Source organism: Dryobates pubescens, chromosome 3, assembly GCF_014839835.1.
Source record: "Dryobates pubescens isolate bDryPub1 chromosome 3, bDryPub1.pri, whole genome shotgun sequence".
NCBI lineage: Eukaryota > Metazoa > Chordata > Aves > Piciformes > Picidae > Dryobates > Dryobates pubescens.
Window position 1 is genome coordinate 46,171,632 of NC_071614.1, and position 16,348 is coordinate 46,187,979.

At 41.1% G+C, this 16,348-nt stretch overlaps 1 protein-coding gene across 2 annotated transcripts in view; it reads left to right on the forward strand.

The window, feature by feature from the left end:
- SNAP25 (synaptosome associated protein 25) overlaps nucleotides 1–5,436 on the forward strand; it is a 67,909-nt gene extending 62,473 nt beyond the window's left edge. For both annotated transcript variants that reach the window (XM_054180100.1, XM_054180099.1), the window contains exons 7-8: nucleotides 366–510; nucleotides 4,552–5,436. In XM_054180100.1, the coding sequence (XP_054036075.1) occupies nucleotides 366–510; nucleotides 4,552–4,620 (214 nt within the window). In that variant the 3' untranslated portion in view covers nucleotides 4,621–5,436. The remainder of the gene's footprint in view (nucleotides 1–365; nucleotides 511–4,551) is intronic.
- Nucleotides 5,437–16,348: the final 10,912 nt, after the last annotated feature.

Here is a 16,348-nt window from a genome sequence, read left to right on the forward strand (position 1 = left end):
TCTAACCGCATGCAGGCATAATGGAGCACCTTTTCATTCTTGCTGTGGGGAGGACCAGCACTACCAGAGAGGTGCAGTTATGCGCTGCATACAAGGTCAGCCTGCACCACTTCTAGGAGCAGCATACATAAGAAGTACAAATAGAGCAGGGATGAACCCAGACAATCTCGACAACCAGAAACTAAGCATGCAATGCTTTTCAGGCTAGCTACTTGTTAATCCCTTTTCTTCAGAACTGAGCAAAGCACCATGCTCCTCAGGTGACAAGTGAAGGAGGATACAGGGGAGGTTTCAGGTGAATCAGAGTTACAGGGGGAAACCTCCTCTGCCTCTGCTTTAAAGGACTGGGTTTTTTTTGCTCTCAGGGTAACAAATGATGCCCGGGAAAATGAAATGGATGAGAACCTTGAGCAGGTCAGTGGCATCATTGGCAACTTACGTCACATGGCTCTGGACATGGGCAATGAGATCGACACACAGAATCGCCAGATTGACAGGATCATGGAGAAGGTAAGAGATGCTGTTTCTAAGAGGGTCTCAAAAGGGGCTGTTTTCCTTTCTGCAAGCATAGGCTGTGCATGCTGCAGTTTTTCTTCATCTCAGAGAAGGACAAGGGACAGAAAAGGCCACTAGAGCTCCTTTCCCTTCTCCCTCCAAATCACTGGGCCACAGAAGAGTTTGCTGCTGTGGATCTTCAGTAACCTTCAGTGCAGGTCAGGTTGAACCCACCTTGTTAGGTTTGCAGGATCAGAGCTGGTAAGGGGACCCCCTAGCACAAACCAATTCTTTCTGCAACAGCTTTGGGAAAAGAGAAGTGCCCTGAATTGTGCAGAACTGCAGGGCTTGGGTCTGAATGCCCTGGCACTTCCTGGCGAGTTTTCAGCTTTCTTGGGCTTTCCTTCCCTTAGAAATTCTATGAGCGATTGAGTCTTGGATCACTTGTTTGGAAGACTAGTCCCCAAACAAAGATGGGGGTTTATTAAACAAGTCTTTGCTCTATGGTAACAGTGAAGCCAGTGTTCTTGCACTGTCTCATAACCACATTCAAACAGAACTACGAGCTCTCTCAGGCTTTCTCCCTCCCTATATATATGTGTGTATATATATACACATACACACTTTAATAACTGAGGCTCAGCATTTCTGCTGCAAAATCACCATCTAAAAAGGCGGAGAGCATCATTCTAGTGCCAGACCTGCATTGCAGATTTCTGAAGCAGATAGCAGCACCCTCCAAACCCAGCTGGGAACTCACTGCCATCCTCAGATCCCAAGATCTGCAAGCCATCTGCATTTCTACTGGCAGAGCTCCAGGCACAGCCAGGCTGAAGCAACATAAGAGGCTAGATCTTCATCTGGTGTAAAATCAGTACAACACTCGACTTCAGCTAAGATTTATACAACCTGAGGATCTAACCCAAGGACTTATATGTGCTGCTTAGAGTTAATGCTGACCTTAAGTAATAGAGCTTGCTGTCTTGAGCCTTTTTACACGTGCAAGCCTTCTCACATGAGCAGGATGCCCATGCCTTTTTCCTATGTCAATTAAATACATCAGAGCCTAGAGAAAACAACTAAGGAAAATACTGCTCTGAGAGATTCACTCAGATAGTTCCTCACTAGAGTTTGATTCCAGAGACAACTGAGTGAAGTGTGCATTGACTTAAAGGTGGGAAGATTTTTTCTGACAGGAAGACAGGCATCTGGCTTTGGATTAGTCAAAATTTTTGTTTTACAAAGCTGCATCTGTTAGTTTGTATTGGAAAAAAACACAGCATTACTGTGATGCCATTCTGCAGCATTTCATATTTATGGGAAAAATAGGAGCATGAAGGGGAAGGATTTACCACTGTTGTTCACATGAAAGGCACTAGAAAGTATCTACATTGTGAGTAGGCAGTAGAAGATTATACAGCCTACATCACAACTACCTTTAAATAGAAAGTCTAGGACACATATTTTCTTAGAGCAAGTACAAGGCATGCATTATTACATATTACCAGCTACCCTACTCATGGCATATAACATAGTAGCAATAGACATGCCCTGTGTATACAAATCAGCTGTGTTGTTTTCATGCCTGCAGGATACTACAGCAAACCCAACAACAAAGCACTGTTCAGTTGAGGCTTGCAAACATCTGGATTTTGAAATCATTTACAAGGCAGTGAACATGGGCTAAATCTCCAGGCAGTGCATGCTGAGATCAGATGGCTAACTGAAGGACTGGACTTCTATGCCATCTTCTATGGCATTTCTTATGGATTTAGGCATTTCATACGGCAACAGAAAATCAACACTATAAGCTAGTATGATTTATTACATTTAGCCTCGAAGGCAGGCCTCATCAGGTAGAGCCCTTAACTAAACAACCATGACACATTTCTGAAAGATGCCCTTGCTCTCAGTGGACAAAGAGTCATGAAAGCAGTGCAAAACCAAGACAATGTTCAGTCTTAGTGAAAATCTGCTATATTTCTCAGAGTAAGGACACAGAGTAAGGGAATGAGATACTAGAAAAAGAAACACAATTTTCTGGCTGTAAAGGACATAAATGACAGCTGGCTAATGCTGAAACCACAAATGCATACACATCCATTTTGCAATTAAGTATGCCAATAGACCATCATCCCTAGCCAGTAGTGAGTATGAAGCATTGCTGGAGCTGCTTTCTTTTCCTGAGCAGCTAGAATACTGTGATTTTTAGCACTGATGATCATTAGAAAGACCCTTGGCCAACACACTTTGCAAAAGTTGGGGTGCATCAAAATGCTCCCAAAACATTTATGTTCTCTGCATGCATCCAAACACATTGCAGAGCAACCTCACAAATGCAAAGATGTAATCTCATCTATCCATGGTGGTCAGGATTGCAATGAAAAAAGGCTTTATCCTTCTCTCTCAGAGAGAGAGACCAAATGAAATGATGATGTGATGAGTAAGTCAAATTGCCCAGATATTATCATCAGAAGACCTTGCCCCTAAAATAAACCATAAAAAGGAGGCTGGGAGGAAAGCAGGAAGCAAAATTCAAAACACTGTATTTTCACCTAGATGGGAAGGTGTGCACAGACTCTCACTGACTTTGATGCAACATCATCCACCAGACTAGACCTTAGTATTCCTATTTAGAAACACAACACTTCATCAATATCACTCAATATTCATGTATTTAATGACAAATGTAACTGCTTCCAAAGCCATTAATTGGTGGTTTAGGTAGTCTGTTGGCAAAAACACACAAAATTTTACGGTGGTAGACAAGGTCAAACTTACAGCTAAAATCAAGTTGTGGCTCATAATGAGAAATTATGCTGATTAATGCTTGTTGAGGCTCTGGCACATGCTTCTGTACTAAAAATATAAATCCACATAGCATTTTCCAAAACAGTTATGGAGAAGAGCCCAAGATATTTAAGAATGATTGCGCAGCTATATAACTGTTTTGAAAGGCTTTTAAAGCATATATGGGAAAGTTGCTTCACCATTCTGTCTTTGCAAATTGGAGATTTAAAATAAATCTGCACAATCTGAATTCATGCCAGAGGTGTGGAAATGATAGCCAAAACTAACAAAATGCAGCCATCAAACCACAGAAAGAGTCTGGGTTTGAGTTCATTCTTTTAAACCAGTAACAGAATTCTCACCTTTCCCATAAGTCTGATTTCAAAAATTGAAAACATTCTGTGGTCCCTCTGCTAGCATAATCTGGTGTAGCAACATGGCCTTAATGGAGTTCTGTTAGATGTTGTCAGATAAAACAGTGTCTTCAATCCCCAAAACTAAATTCTGCAGAGCTCCAGAAAGCCATGGTAGAAGTGTCTTCCCACTCAGAAAGAACTCCTGAACCTCCCAAGTGGTGCTGTTTTATTAATGATATTTTATAGCCATGGCAAATGTTACCCCACAGAAGACAGTGAAGTTAATAGTTCAGACTATGCTGGACTAAGTTCTAGTTTGATTGCTCCAAATCACAGTAGAATCCCTTCCTTAATTCCTGTTTATGCTGCCCAATGTGGGAGGCTACTTTGTCTTGTAACTACAGTAGTGAATTCCTTTGAGAGGAAGGAATAAGGGCATCGCTCCTACCTATCCTCTTCCTTCACATGTAGACCACGTGTTTTGACTACGTGCCTGGTGATCTAAATTAGAACAAAGTTCAGGCTGGCTGAACCTTAGTGATGCCTGGAGCTTTTCACCAGTGGAATCCATGCATACATCACCAGATCTTTTTGTCATCCAGTCCCGTCAGTACCACGAGCACTGTCAATACCACCAGCTATAGATTTGGCACAGCACTTACAAGAGTTCAGCAAAGTTGAATGCAATCATAAAAGCTCTACTCAAAGACTACCTGAAGCATCACAATGCCAGCAAATCTGTAATTTTCTCTTAGGTCTCTAATACAACTACAAAAGACATCTGTCTGGTATTTTGAAGCTTCTTTTTATTCTTGACCTAGCCAAAACTAGAGAAGTGTGCACCAAGCATTGCAGATATTTTCTCTTTCTACCTAATATTCACCTCTTTCTTTCCTTTGTGCTTCCCTAGGCTGATTCCAACAAAACCAGGATTGATGAAGCCAACCAGCGTGCAACAAAGATGCTGGGCAGTGGTTAAATGCAACAAAGCACATTTCCTTTCATCCCTGTCCAATAGGGCAGTACCTTCATGCTTTTATCATGGTATTTACCTACTAGGTTTGCACACATGCACATATCAGCCCCATTGTAAATGTTGTCCTGTGTAGTTTGTCAGCTTTCCAAAAATGATACTTGTAATTATTTTTTTCTGGCTATCTTTCTTTCCAAAGGTTGTACATAGTGCTGATTTGATGGCTATAGCTCACTATGACGTTTCTTGGGATTTTTCCTTTCCTAGTTTCTGGTTTGGATTCCTTTAATTTTCCTCCCCCTCCTCACTTTGTTCTGTTTTGTTGTTGGTTTTGTTTGTTTTTTTCCTTTTTTAAATAATGTTTGCTGAATGACAACACTGTTGGAATGCTAAACGTGCTGTTAACCTTTAAATATACAGTATTGTTCTTGTAAAACTGTGACATTCCACAGAGCTACTGCCATGCTCCTGTCTTTGGGTATCATGATGTTTAAGCACTTACACCTGCTGTTTTCAGTTCTTCATCTCCATTATCTGTTGTTATGATTTCATGATTAGACAATGTGGAATTATATTACTATAACAAGCATTGCACTAAAAAGTGATGTGATTTATGCATTTATGCATGAGGAATAAATAGACTTTTAGACTCCTACTTAAACAAGATTTTTCCCATGGCAGTAGCACACCAACAATGACAACAAAAGCATGCTCAGTATTCGGACTCTTTTGGGACTATGTTATACCAGCAAGTTTGCAGTTGTGCCACTTTTTTCTTGTTGATATATATATATATAGTTATTAATCATGATCTTTCTTTTTTTTTTTTCTTTTTTTTTTTTTTTTAATTAAAAGGGATTTGGCACTCACCATTTAGCCATTGCCAGCAAAATAAAAGTCTGGCTGAAAATATGTCAAAGACAAAAAGAAATAAGTGTATTATATTGGGTTTGTCTGCTGCTTTTGAAGACTATCTTTTGGAGGAAACGACTACCATATGAAATGGTGCAAAGAAATGTAATTTTTATAAGGCTCTCTCTTACTAGTTGCTATCCCCATGTGGTTTGTTATTGGTACAGTTCTCTGTTGCTTACCTAGAGCTATGCACACCAAATCGTTGAGATGTTTAGTAGCTGACTTAAGTTAAAAAGAAAAAAACAACATTAAAAAAAAAATAAATGAATGAACTCTAGATAAACTGTGAGATAAATATAATTTACAGCATGTAATATGAAATTCCTTATGTCTCCTGTCAGTTTGTGAAGTGATTGACATTTTGTAGCTAGTTTAAAAATTATTAAAAACTATAGATCTCAGAATCCATGCTTGCTTTATCCATTTATTGCCACACGTGTCAATAACAACTAGTTATTTGCCACTTACCTGGAAAAAGAAGTGCAAAAGTTTAAAGGCTCTTTACAAACTGCTTCTGTAGCACGTGGGAAAGTAAAGATTTCTGTTTGCAATAGTGTATAAAAGCAGCTTACTCTAAAAACCAGCATTTTACACTTGGCACATTCCACGTGAATATGATTTTAAATAACACGGCTTGAATTGCTAAACACTGAATCAAAAATATATTCTCTGTTCAAGGGAAAGAAAAACTGAAATAAATACCATGGTATAGGAAGATACAGCTCCTTGTTCAATAAATTCTATACTCACAGTGAATCTAGTAAACCTGCTAGTACACTTCTTTTCAGGGAACGCTTTGAACTGCAGAGTTTCTGCAGTCTGCTAAGAATAATTTCCTGAAATGACTAACTACAGCTAGTATTTACTCCCAATGAAAAGTGTTATCATATTTTCCCAGGGTTTTTGTCCCTTGTACGGGCAAATGATAATTAACTCTGCCTGCGTGACAGTTCACTCATGTGTCTCACATGTCCCTAAGTCAAAATACACAAAGAATATAAACGCTTGCATAATTAAAATGGCATGATAATGTAGACAAACTATATTTTCTTTAGCAGTTTATTTTTGGTACCTATTAAAAAATTATTTGTGCAAGTATTTTTCCCTCACTACTTCAAACCAAAGACTTAAACCTCAAGCAAATATTTTTAATCTCCTGCCCATTTCCAAACCTGTTAATTCAGAGGTTCTAGTATTTGTGACAGCGCTATCACTCTGCAGTGTCCAAGCCTACCAAAGAAGGGCAAAAGTATGCTGGAAAATGTGTCAATAGGGGAACACACAAATACAAGAATATTTGAGAAGGGCAAGAAATACATAAGAAAGTAGTGAAGATACTAATGAAGGTATTACTCCTATCTGTTTGACAAGATTGCACCCTATCTGAAGAAGATCATACTTGCAAAAGCCATAAAGTTAATAAAAAATACAACCTGTCACTGTGTTCTGACATCTATTTTTGTCTTGAACAAAGATTAAAACATAGGCTGTTGGAACTTTTTTACCAAATGGAAGGTTTAAAGGATAGAAATATTGAAATGTTCTGTTGCATTTATCTTTGTATCCTTCCCTGCTGTATGCACGCTGTCTTAGGAGCTGGCTGAGAATGACTGAAGTAAATAAGTTTAATATACTGGGTTTCTTTGATGTTTTTGGAAATTGACTCTTCCAGGAGTAATTATTCTTGAAATAATTCAAAGAAAGGCTTAATTTCATGCAGTTACTAGAACAACCCACTTCTGTATGTTAAGTTTTGTGCACACCAAATACCTGATGTATCAGCTGATCTGGGGTGGGGGGGTGGGGGGGGAAGAGGTGTTTTAAACAGAATGTTGCCTCAAGTGTGGCACTTCCCACCTTTCTTCCTTTCCTCTTCTGGCTGGGCTCTGTCTCCCATGATATACTGCGGATTCCATGAGGCTGAGTGAGCAGAATTACCTGGTGAGGTGCAAGGCTCACTGAATGGAAAGTAACACAGCAAGGAGCTGGAATTACAAGTCTCATAAGGTAGAATGGTCACCTTGATTGTGGAAACAAAACACCTCAGTTTTCTGAAAGCAAAGCCTTCTTTTCCTGGTAAGAAATTTCACATTGACCATGTTATATTTTCCAGTCAGTAACTTCTTTTTTCTCTGTAGCAGAGCCATCTGGAAATCCAGATTTGAAAGGGGGGGAGGGGTGGGGGGAGGGGGAAATGAGGGTGTTCAGAGACACAAAGCTCCATGAAACATAATTTATTTCTAGACTCTTAACACAACTTTAGCAACAGTTTGTTAAATCACAGGATCCTCACTTTGGCATTGGTTTGAGGTGGTCATATGGTAAAGGTTTTGTCATATTTTCAGGTGCCACGGCGGAATGAACTACCCAGAAGTATTACTTAAAATGTTGCTTGAGAACCAAAGTCCAACTAAAAGACAAAGTTTTGTTGAGCTCTGCAAATCTACCATTAATGGCTTCTTACATACCATGCATTCATTTTCCTCCTTCTCTAGTTTAGGATGAAAATTGAAATCTCAATATAATCCCAAGGAAAGATATTTGAATGTTATTCTTCAACAGAACAAAACTGATATATAGTGTAATACCTCAATAAAAACAAAACAACAACATGACATGATTTCAGCAATGAAAAATTAAGAGAGAAAACTGGAAAAGATAAGTAAAACATCTATGTGGTTTATCACCAGAAAAAATCATTACAGCTTTTAGGATGCTAATGATTCCTAACCTTAGAAGAAACACACAGACTCTAAACTTAAAAGACGCTGTTATGGCTTTGCAGATTGACACAAATGCATGAAAAGAGACTCTGGATTGTATACAGCACTTTGTACTTTGGTAGAGCACATCTTTTGAAAAGGAGATCAATGTGATGTGGAGGTGCAGAGGGAAAAATAATTATCATAGAATGCCTTGAGTTGGAAGGGACCTTAAGGATCCTCTAGTTCTGGACCACTGCCAAGGGCAGGGGTACCTTCTACTGGACCAGGTTGCTCAAAGCCTGATCCAGTCTGGTCTTAAAACAGGCTGGAATTAATATTTCTTGAAGATTTGGTGGTGTTTCTGGATATAAGGGAACACAGTATCTCTATGTCATGGGTTGGGTTGAATATGCTGTGATGGGTTTAGGTTGTTTTGGGTTTTGGTTGTTGTTTGTTTGTTTTGAAGAAATGTGAATTTTTGGGCTTATGTGGGTTAAATACCATGCAGCCTTCATTTCTGAAGAACTAAATATGTCAGAGTTTGCATGCCAAACTGTAAAACACCCCCTTAGAGAGATGCCTGTGCCATGTGACACTTATTACAGATATACTTTAAATCTAAAAATACAGACAATTATCCTCTACACTATTGTATGCCACACAAGTAACTGAATCTCCACTGGACCTGAATCTGGAGAGATTGCTCAAGTCTTATTTGAGAGATCCAGAGGCAGACAAACATGCTTTTTATTTTTTTTTCCTCCTTCTTTCTTACCCTGTGTGTACATATGCACATATAAATCTTCTATTTAAAAGACATGGGTAAGAGAGAGACAAGTACTTAGTAATAAGGAAAATTACATGTATTAGAGACAGCTTAAGTATATGCACTGCTGCTGTGTGCGCCTGTGGGCGTAGGTGTGCGGGATGTGACTGCTGTCTGCTGAGCTTTTTTGTTGCCTTTTTGCCAAGAGATGAGGACAGTTTGTTTGGAAGCTAGTAGAACATAAGCAGAGTATTTTTATAACTGCAAATAGCTACAAGAAATGCAGAGAGGGGAGATAAACGCTGTTGGGTGTTGGGATGGTTTGATGGGGGTGTGGGAGGCAGGCTCTAGCCAATTTCTTTTGCAAACTACTTGCCAAATAGTGTTGGATCCTCTCTGTAACAGTTTCAGAGAGATATGCTTGTGCTGTAAAATACTAAGCAGTTTTAATGTGTTTAATTTTTAATAGTTTGCAATTTTTTAAGAAAACAACCCCAAAAATGCAAAACCAAACAAAGAAAAATCCAAAACAACCCACAGCCCCCCAAAACATCACACAAGATGGCAGAAGGGAAATAAGACTAAATCATTATGTGGTACCATGCTGATTCTTACACATTTGAGATCTATTCCAAGATCACTGCTAGCCATGCAAAAACTGCACTTAATGAAGTAAAGAGTTTGGCCAAGCAGTATGGAGCAGAGGGAGGGGGTGCTCATTTGCCCAGTAGGCTGCACAGCTGCTTACATAAAGCAAAAAGTAGCAGCTTGGGTATTAGGGCTCAGCTATTGTCTTGGTTAAAAACAGTGCTGGAGGTTAAAAACAGTCCCAGTCTTTTTTCCCCCACCTACCAGACAATAGCTACCTCCATACTGCTCCTACTCCAGTGGACCCTGCATCTCTGCCCCTTTCTTAGCTTCTCTGAGCGCTCCTCACTCCCTTCTGCGTCCCACAGCACTAATCCAATTGCTTGTTCCCTTCCCATTTCACTTCTGCTGAGTTAGCCTGTTGTCAAGTCCTGTTCCTTCTTTCACTTGCTTCACATCCCTTCACCTCCATATTTTCACACAATCACAGAATCAACCAGGTTGGAATGAGAAGTCTACCGAAGTGTCTTAGTAATTTATTCAACAGTCGCTAGCAGTTTAATGCAGGAAAGACTCTGACTTGTTATGCATTATGTGCCAGTCAGATGTTCTTCCTGCCCATCAAATCCTCTGCACCAACAGATCTTGTGTCACAGCAGCACCTCAAGGCTCCTACTGAGGTCAGCATCCCTTTAGTACAGGCATGTAAAGCCCATCACTGCCCCAGGCAAGCGTACAACCTCAACAGACAAGACAGACAAAAACATAGTTATAGAAAAGGAACTGTATATAGGCACTTTGCTCAAAAGCACACAGATGAGAAGGAGAAACTGAACTGGAACAGGGCTATCTTCTTTCAGTCATTTCTACCAATAAAGGTTCAATCTTAGTTGAGTCTGGTTGGTGAATGTGTTGACAGAACAGAAATCAGAGTTAAGGCAGATTTATTTTATGGTAATCTAAAGACTCCGAAATGATGCAAGTCATCCTAGGCTGATCAAAATCCACCTGCTACTCATGGTCCAACACAGGGCATATTTCTGCAAAGTTTTAAAAGTGAGAATGGCTGCTGACAATTGAGCTCAGTATTAAAGTAGTAACATATGTAAAAAATACCATTGCTACCTATATTTTTTTATTTACACCTCTTATTTAACTGTCCAAAACAACTAAGCATGATGTTAGCTACTTAGAGTTCCAGTCCCCACTTCCCTCCCCTCCCCCCCCCCCAAAAAAAAAAACCCAAACCCCAAAACAACAAAACTGAGAAATGATGAGTGGGGTTACAGCCACCACAGAACTCCTTGAAGTGTACTTTACCTCTTGCTGTCCCCTGCCAATGCTCAGTTGAGCAGGTCTTGCCCAAGACAAACTCCTGAAGCTCTGAATACCCTGAGATGCAAGAAACACTTCAACCATTCAAAATTATTTTTGCAAATCCTTAGAAATACAGACAATCTTGTGAAAACAGACAAAGTGCAAGATGAGGGTGATAGGACTGAAGACTATGTTTTGTTTTGTTTTGAATAAAATTGTGACAGAGCACTAAGCAGAACATTTATTCTCCTTTTCCCCCCTGAAAATTCTGACAAAGGCTGCTGGTCAAGTTTGCAATCTTGAGCCAGCACAGCAAACTAGCTAGTTTCAATATTAAGTCTAAAATTGGGTTCCTCAAAAGGAAAGTAAGTAATACAAGTGAATTCATTCCATGAAGTGTCACAGGTAACAGTTAATCTGCAAAAACAAAGAAAGTGCAAACCCATAGCAGCTCTATAACCTATGCATCTTGTCAAAGGTACTCTGCACAATTGTCGCTGTTCTGCAAAATATCTCTAGGACTAAGAATCCAGTTTATTGTATAACATATAGAAGGACATCAAGACACTTGAACGTGTCCAGAGAAGGGCAACAAGGCTGGGGAGAGGCCTTGAGCACAAGCCCTATGAGGAGAGGCTGAGGGAGCTGGGATTATTTAGCCTGGAGAAGAGAAGGCTCAGGGGTGACCTCATTGCCCTCTACAACTACCTGAAGGGTGGTTGTAGACAGGAAGGGGTTGGTCTCTTCTCCCAGGCATCATTTCTGTCTCCTTCAAGAAATGTCCAACACCTGCAGAGGCAAATACTGCGGCATCTGATCTTCACAGCTGAGAGTAACTTTGACAAAAAGGTTATTTTGCAGCTCAGAGTAAAGAAAATATTCTGTCAAGAAAAACTGCAGCTGTTTAAATCATTCCTCTGTGCAGCATGGAGAAGTCCAAGAAGCATATTTTTGCATGTGCAAATGCTTTAGCTGCTCTTCTGCCCAGCACAGCCTGGAGAAAACCAAGAAGATGAAGTCACACTTCCACATCTTGTGGTTTGGGTGGTTCGCTGTTGCTATTTTTTGAACAAGTTCTTCATAAGAGAGGAGGACATTCCTCCCAGTCTTAAGTAGCCCTACTAAAATCATCATGGCTGTACAAGCAGTATTAAGCATTGAACAGAGCATGTGCTCTCCGGCTGTCAGTGGTTTTGATTCCCATGTGCTACAGCTTATCACAACATGGATCTAGGGATAGTACTGAGAAAACACTCAGGGATATTCCATCTAGTCTTACTCCATGGGATGTGACTGCCAGGACAGGAGGCACCTTCAGAAGATCCCTATGGCTGTGCACCAAATTATTTTCAAAAATGCACCAACTTGACCTGAAGTTGCTCTTGATAACAGACAGTGCAGGGTAGTGGTTGCTTCTGCACAGCCATGTTCATGGCATGGCTTTATGCCAGGCTGTGCTCTCTCGGCTCTGGAGACAGACCTGAGAGCAGTTTCAGGAAAAAAAAGTCAGACCTCAACCTCTGCATTTTCCAAAAAAAAAAAAAAGGAAAAATGTAAATAATAAGCTCCACCTTTTTTTTTTTTTTTTAAATTATTTTCCAACCAGAGCCAAAATATACAGAGCCTATACCAAGAAAGTAGGGCCATAAAAATACTTAAGCAGAAAAGAAGACTTGTGGTGAATGGTGCCACGTCCAGCTGGCGGCCAGTCACCAGTGGCGTCCCCCAGGGATCAGTGCTGGGCCCCATCCTCTTCTACATCTTCATTGATGATCTGGATGAGGGGGTTGAGTCAGTCATCAGCAAGTTTGCAGATGACACCAAGTTGGGAACAGATGTTAGTCAGTTAGAGGGTAGAAAGGCTCTGCAGAGGGACCTTGACCGACTGGACAGATGGGCAGAGGCCAATGGGATGGTGTTTAACAAGTGCAAGTGCCAGGTGCTGCACTTTGGCCACGGCAACCCCATGCAGAGCTACAGGCTGGGGTCAGAGTGGCTGGAGAGCTGCCAAACAGAGAGAGACCTGGGGGTGCTGATTGATACCTGCCTTAACATGAGCCAGCAGTGTGCCCAGGTGGCCAAGAGGGCCAATGGCATCCTGGCCTGTATTAGGAATAGTGTGGCCAGCAGGAGCAGGGAGGTCATTGTGCCCCTGTACTCTGCATTGGTTAGGCCACACCTTGAGTACTGTGTCCAGTTCTGGGCCCCTCAGTTTAAGAAGGACATCGAGACACTTGAACGTGTCCAGAGAAGGGCAACAAAGGTGATGAGAGGTTTGGAGCACAAGCCTTATGAGGAGAGGCTGAGGGAGCTGGGATTGTTTAGCCTGGAGAAGAGAAGGCTCAGGGGTGACCTCATTGCCCTCTACAACTACCTGAAGGGTGGTTGTAGACAGGAGGGGGTTGGTCTCTTCTCCCAGGCAACCAGCACCAGAACAAGGGGACACAGTCTCAAGCTGTGCCAGGGGAGGTTTAGACTCGAGGTGAGGAAAAAGTTCTTCACTGAGCGAGTCATTCGTCATTGGAATGGGCTGCCCAGGGAGGTGGTGGAGTCACCGTCCCTGGAGGTGTTCAAGGGGAGATTGGACGTGGCACTTGGTGCCATGGTCTAGTCGTGAGGTCTGCTGGGACAGGTTGGACTTGATGATCCTTGGGGTCTCTTCCAACCTTAGTTATACTGTGATACTGTGATACTTCAGTCGGATATGAGGACTTAGGGGTAAACTGAGAAATAAAACAGCTTCAAGCCTGTCATTTTCAAAGAGGTGATAGGATTCATAATAGTAAGAAAGGGCTGTGCAGCAGTAGCCTGAAACTACATGGTTTCTCTGGCAGTACAGACTGAACTCTATGCTCTTGCTGGCTCCACTCGTGGAGCACATGTTCATGTGTTTACTGCCATGTAAGAGAGCTTCCTTTCCCCAGATGCTGGGAGGCATCTCCTGACAGTATAGGTAAGTTAAAATAAAAAAAAAAGGCAAACAAAAATCCTCTCAACTTCACACTTCCCCCCAAACTACACTCTTTCAATTTGCACAAATTACTGTGACCCCCTTGCTCACCTCAGGGAAACAAGATCGATCTCTGGATAGGCATTGAATTTGGCCATGCAGGGATGTGAGGACGCACACCACAATCTGCACGTCCCCAGAGATGCACTCAAGAGGATTTGCTTTAGAAGTCACTGATGCAGAAGTCACTGTCTTGACACATCAGCTCTTTGCTTTCAGTGCTGCCTCTTCCAGGCACCACATTCACTTGTGTTACTGTTGCCTCTTCAGGCAGAGGGCTGGGGAGCAAGTCCAGCAGCCCACGGCATTCTGCTGCAGCCTTGCCCTGGAGGGCTGTGGTCATCAGAGATGAACAGACTGATGGCTCTGCACACCCTGGCTTGACCTCTTCCGAGCTCTGTGCAGCACATGCTGTCCATCAGACTGCTAGCCATTAAGAGTTGAGCTGAAAATGCCAAAGTAAAATTTGTTAATACAGCTCTTCAGGAAAGTGCTGGATTAGCTCGGATTAGCAACTCACATTGTGGCTGCATATAATGAATTATGTAAAATGGTCCTGTTGGTGTAAAGCAGATGTACTACCACATGACTTCAGCTGCAGGCACAGCCAGAAATAAAACAGAATGGATTCAGTTAGGGGGAGGATAAAAAGAGGATTTCACATACTGTCCAACATGCACTGTATCATACTGCTTATTCCAATGATATTTGAAAACAACACAATGCAGTGATTTCAGCATGGGAAGGAAGAGAGTGTTCAGCACTTACAATTAGAAGAAACCATTTTCCTTTGCCTCTCTGTTCACAGCTACATGACTCAGGAATTATCACATGAGCCTCCAGGGAAGGAACAGCAATTGGCTATAGCCACTCTTGAAAAGATGCTGAAGATAGTCTAATCACTTTCCATTTGAATAAAAAATGCTTTCACCTAATAAAATTAGTCTATGCATTTTGATAACATACTTTACTTCAGAGTTAGGTCTTCTATCAACTTGAACAAACCCAGCTGCCAATTAAACAACTAGCCACCAAGGATAAATACAGGAAAATTAACCGCTGGGAAGAACAAAAGGCAGGACACCTAATGTTTTCAAAGTGAACATAAATGAGATTAATTTAGATTGAAATGTGATCAGCATCCCCTTTACATATTACAAAGGAAAACCTTAATATTTGGAGAATATGACCCCACAGTTCAGTGATATCAGACATGTCTTACCACAGGCAAACTTCACACAAGCAAGTGCTAACTGATGTAAAAATATGTGATGAATAATTTGTCTGCAGTGACAAGTAAAAATATCAAAGGCAGCACGATACTCTGTACTGTAACTGAAGGTAAAAGTATGTGATTCAAGCATTCAGAGAAGAGCCTTTACAGTTCTGGTAGATGGACCAGTCACAGAGACCTCACCTATTGCTGACCACTACCAAGATTTCCATTCCTGAACAACCTCATAAATGAACTTGCCAAATCACAGCCACCAGTTCCTCGAAAGCTTATCCTTTAGTCCTGTCACAGTCTGAGTTTAAGGTGAGACACAGAACTGAACATACATTAATATCGCTTGTGCATGATGTCTTGTCAAAGGAGAGAAGACACCTACCTTCATCATCTGAGATGCTGCTGGGCTATCTATCAACAGGAAAAGTGAGAAACTGCTGTGTGCTTACCAGACATAAGTGTCAAGGTTTTAGGGGAATGTACTGATAAGTTTCTGGCCCTTCTAGTGAGAGATTGCTCCCTGTGAAAAGTATGTGTACCCTCCAGAAGGAAATTCACTTACCAGAATCAAACCTCTTTCAGCACCAAATGAGATATGCAGTCCAAGACTCCACTGCCAGCCACAGGCACACGCATCTATTCCTCCACCATATACAATTTACTACTAACACTAGCAATTTAGGTAAGATCATTACAAGTCTTGTGGATAAAGGACAGCCAAAATATCCAAGGCTGGTGGGAAGAACAGAGAAACAAAAAGACTTGATGCATATTTTGTTCAGCCTGCACTTCATGCTAAAGGCAGCTACCAATGGAGAATTCAGGAGAGGCTCTAGAGACTTCATCCCAGCTCAGGTGATGAGTTAGACTTGGACATGTGTACTTTGTAGTATGTTTCTATACATTACTTGGCACTATACTAGGACACAAACGTAATATGACAGAAATTAACTAATGGCTAACAAGCACAGGGAAAAATGCCAGCATCAACAGAGCAGTTGTTAAACAGCAACAATCCAATAATCCTATATTGCTATCTCACATCTGTGATAGTTTTGGCACATAAAAGCACTGTAGAAAAAAAATAATCAAAGGGAAAAGAAGAATGCTCAGCAGTCTGAGGAAGCTAGTCTTCATATCTGTCTGTTAAAGTAAATTGTGACAATAAGCTGTTTTCTTCCACTCTTTCAAACTCATTGATTTTG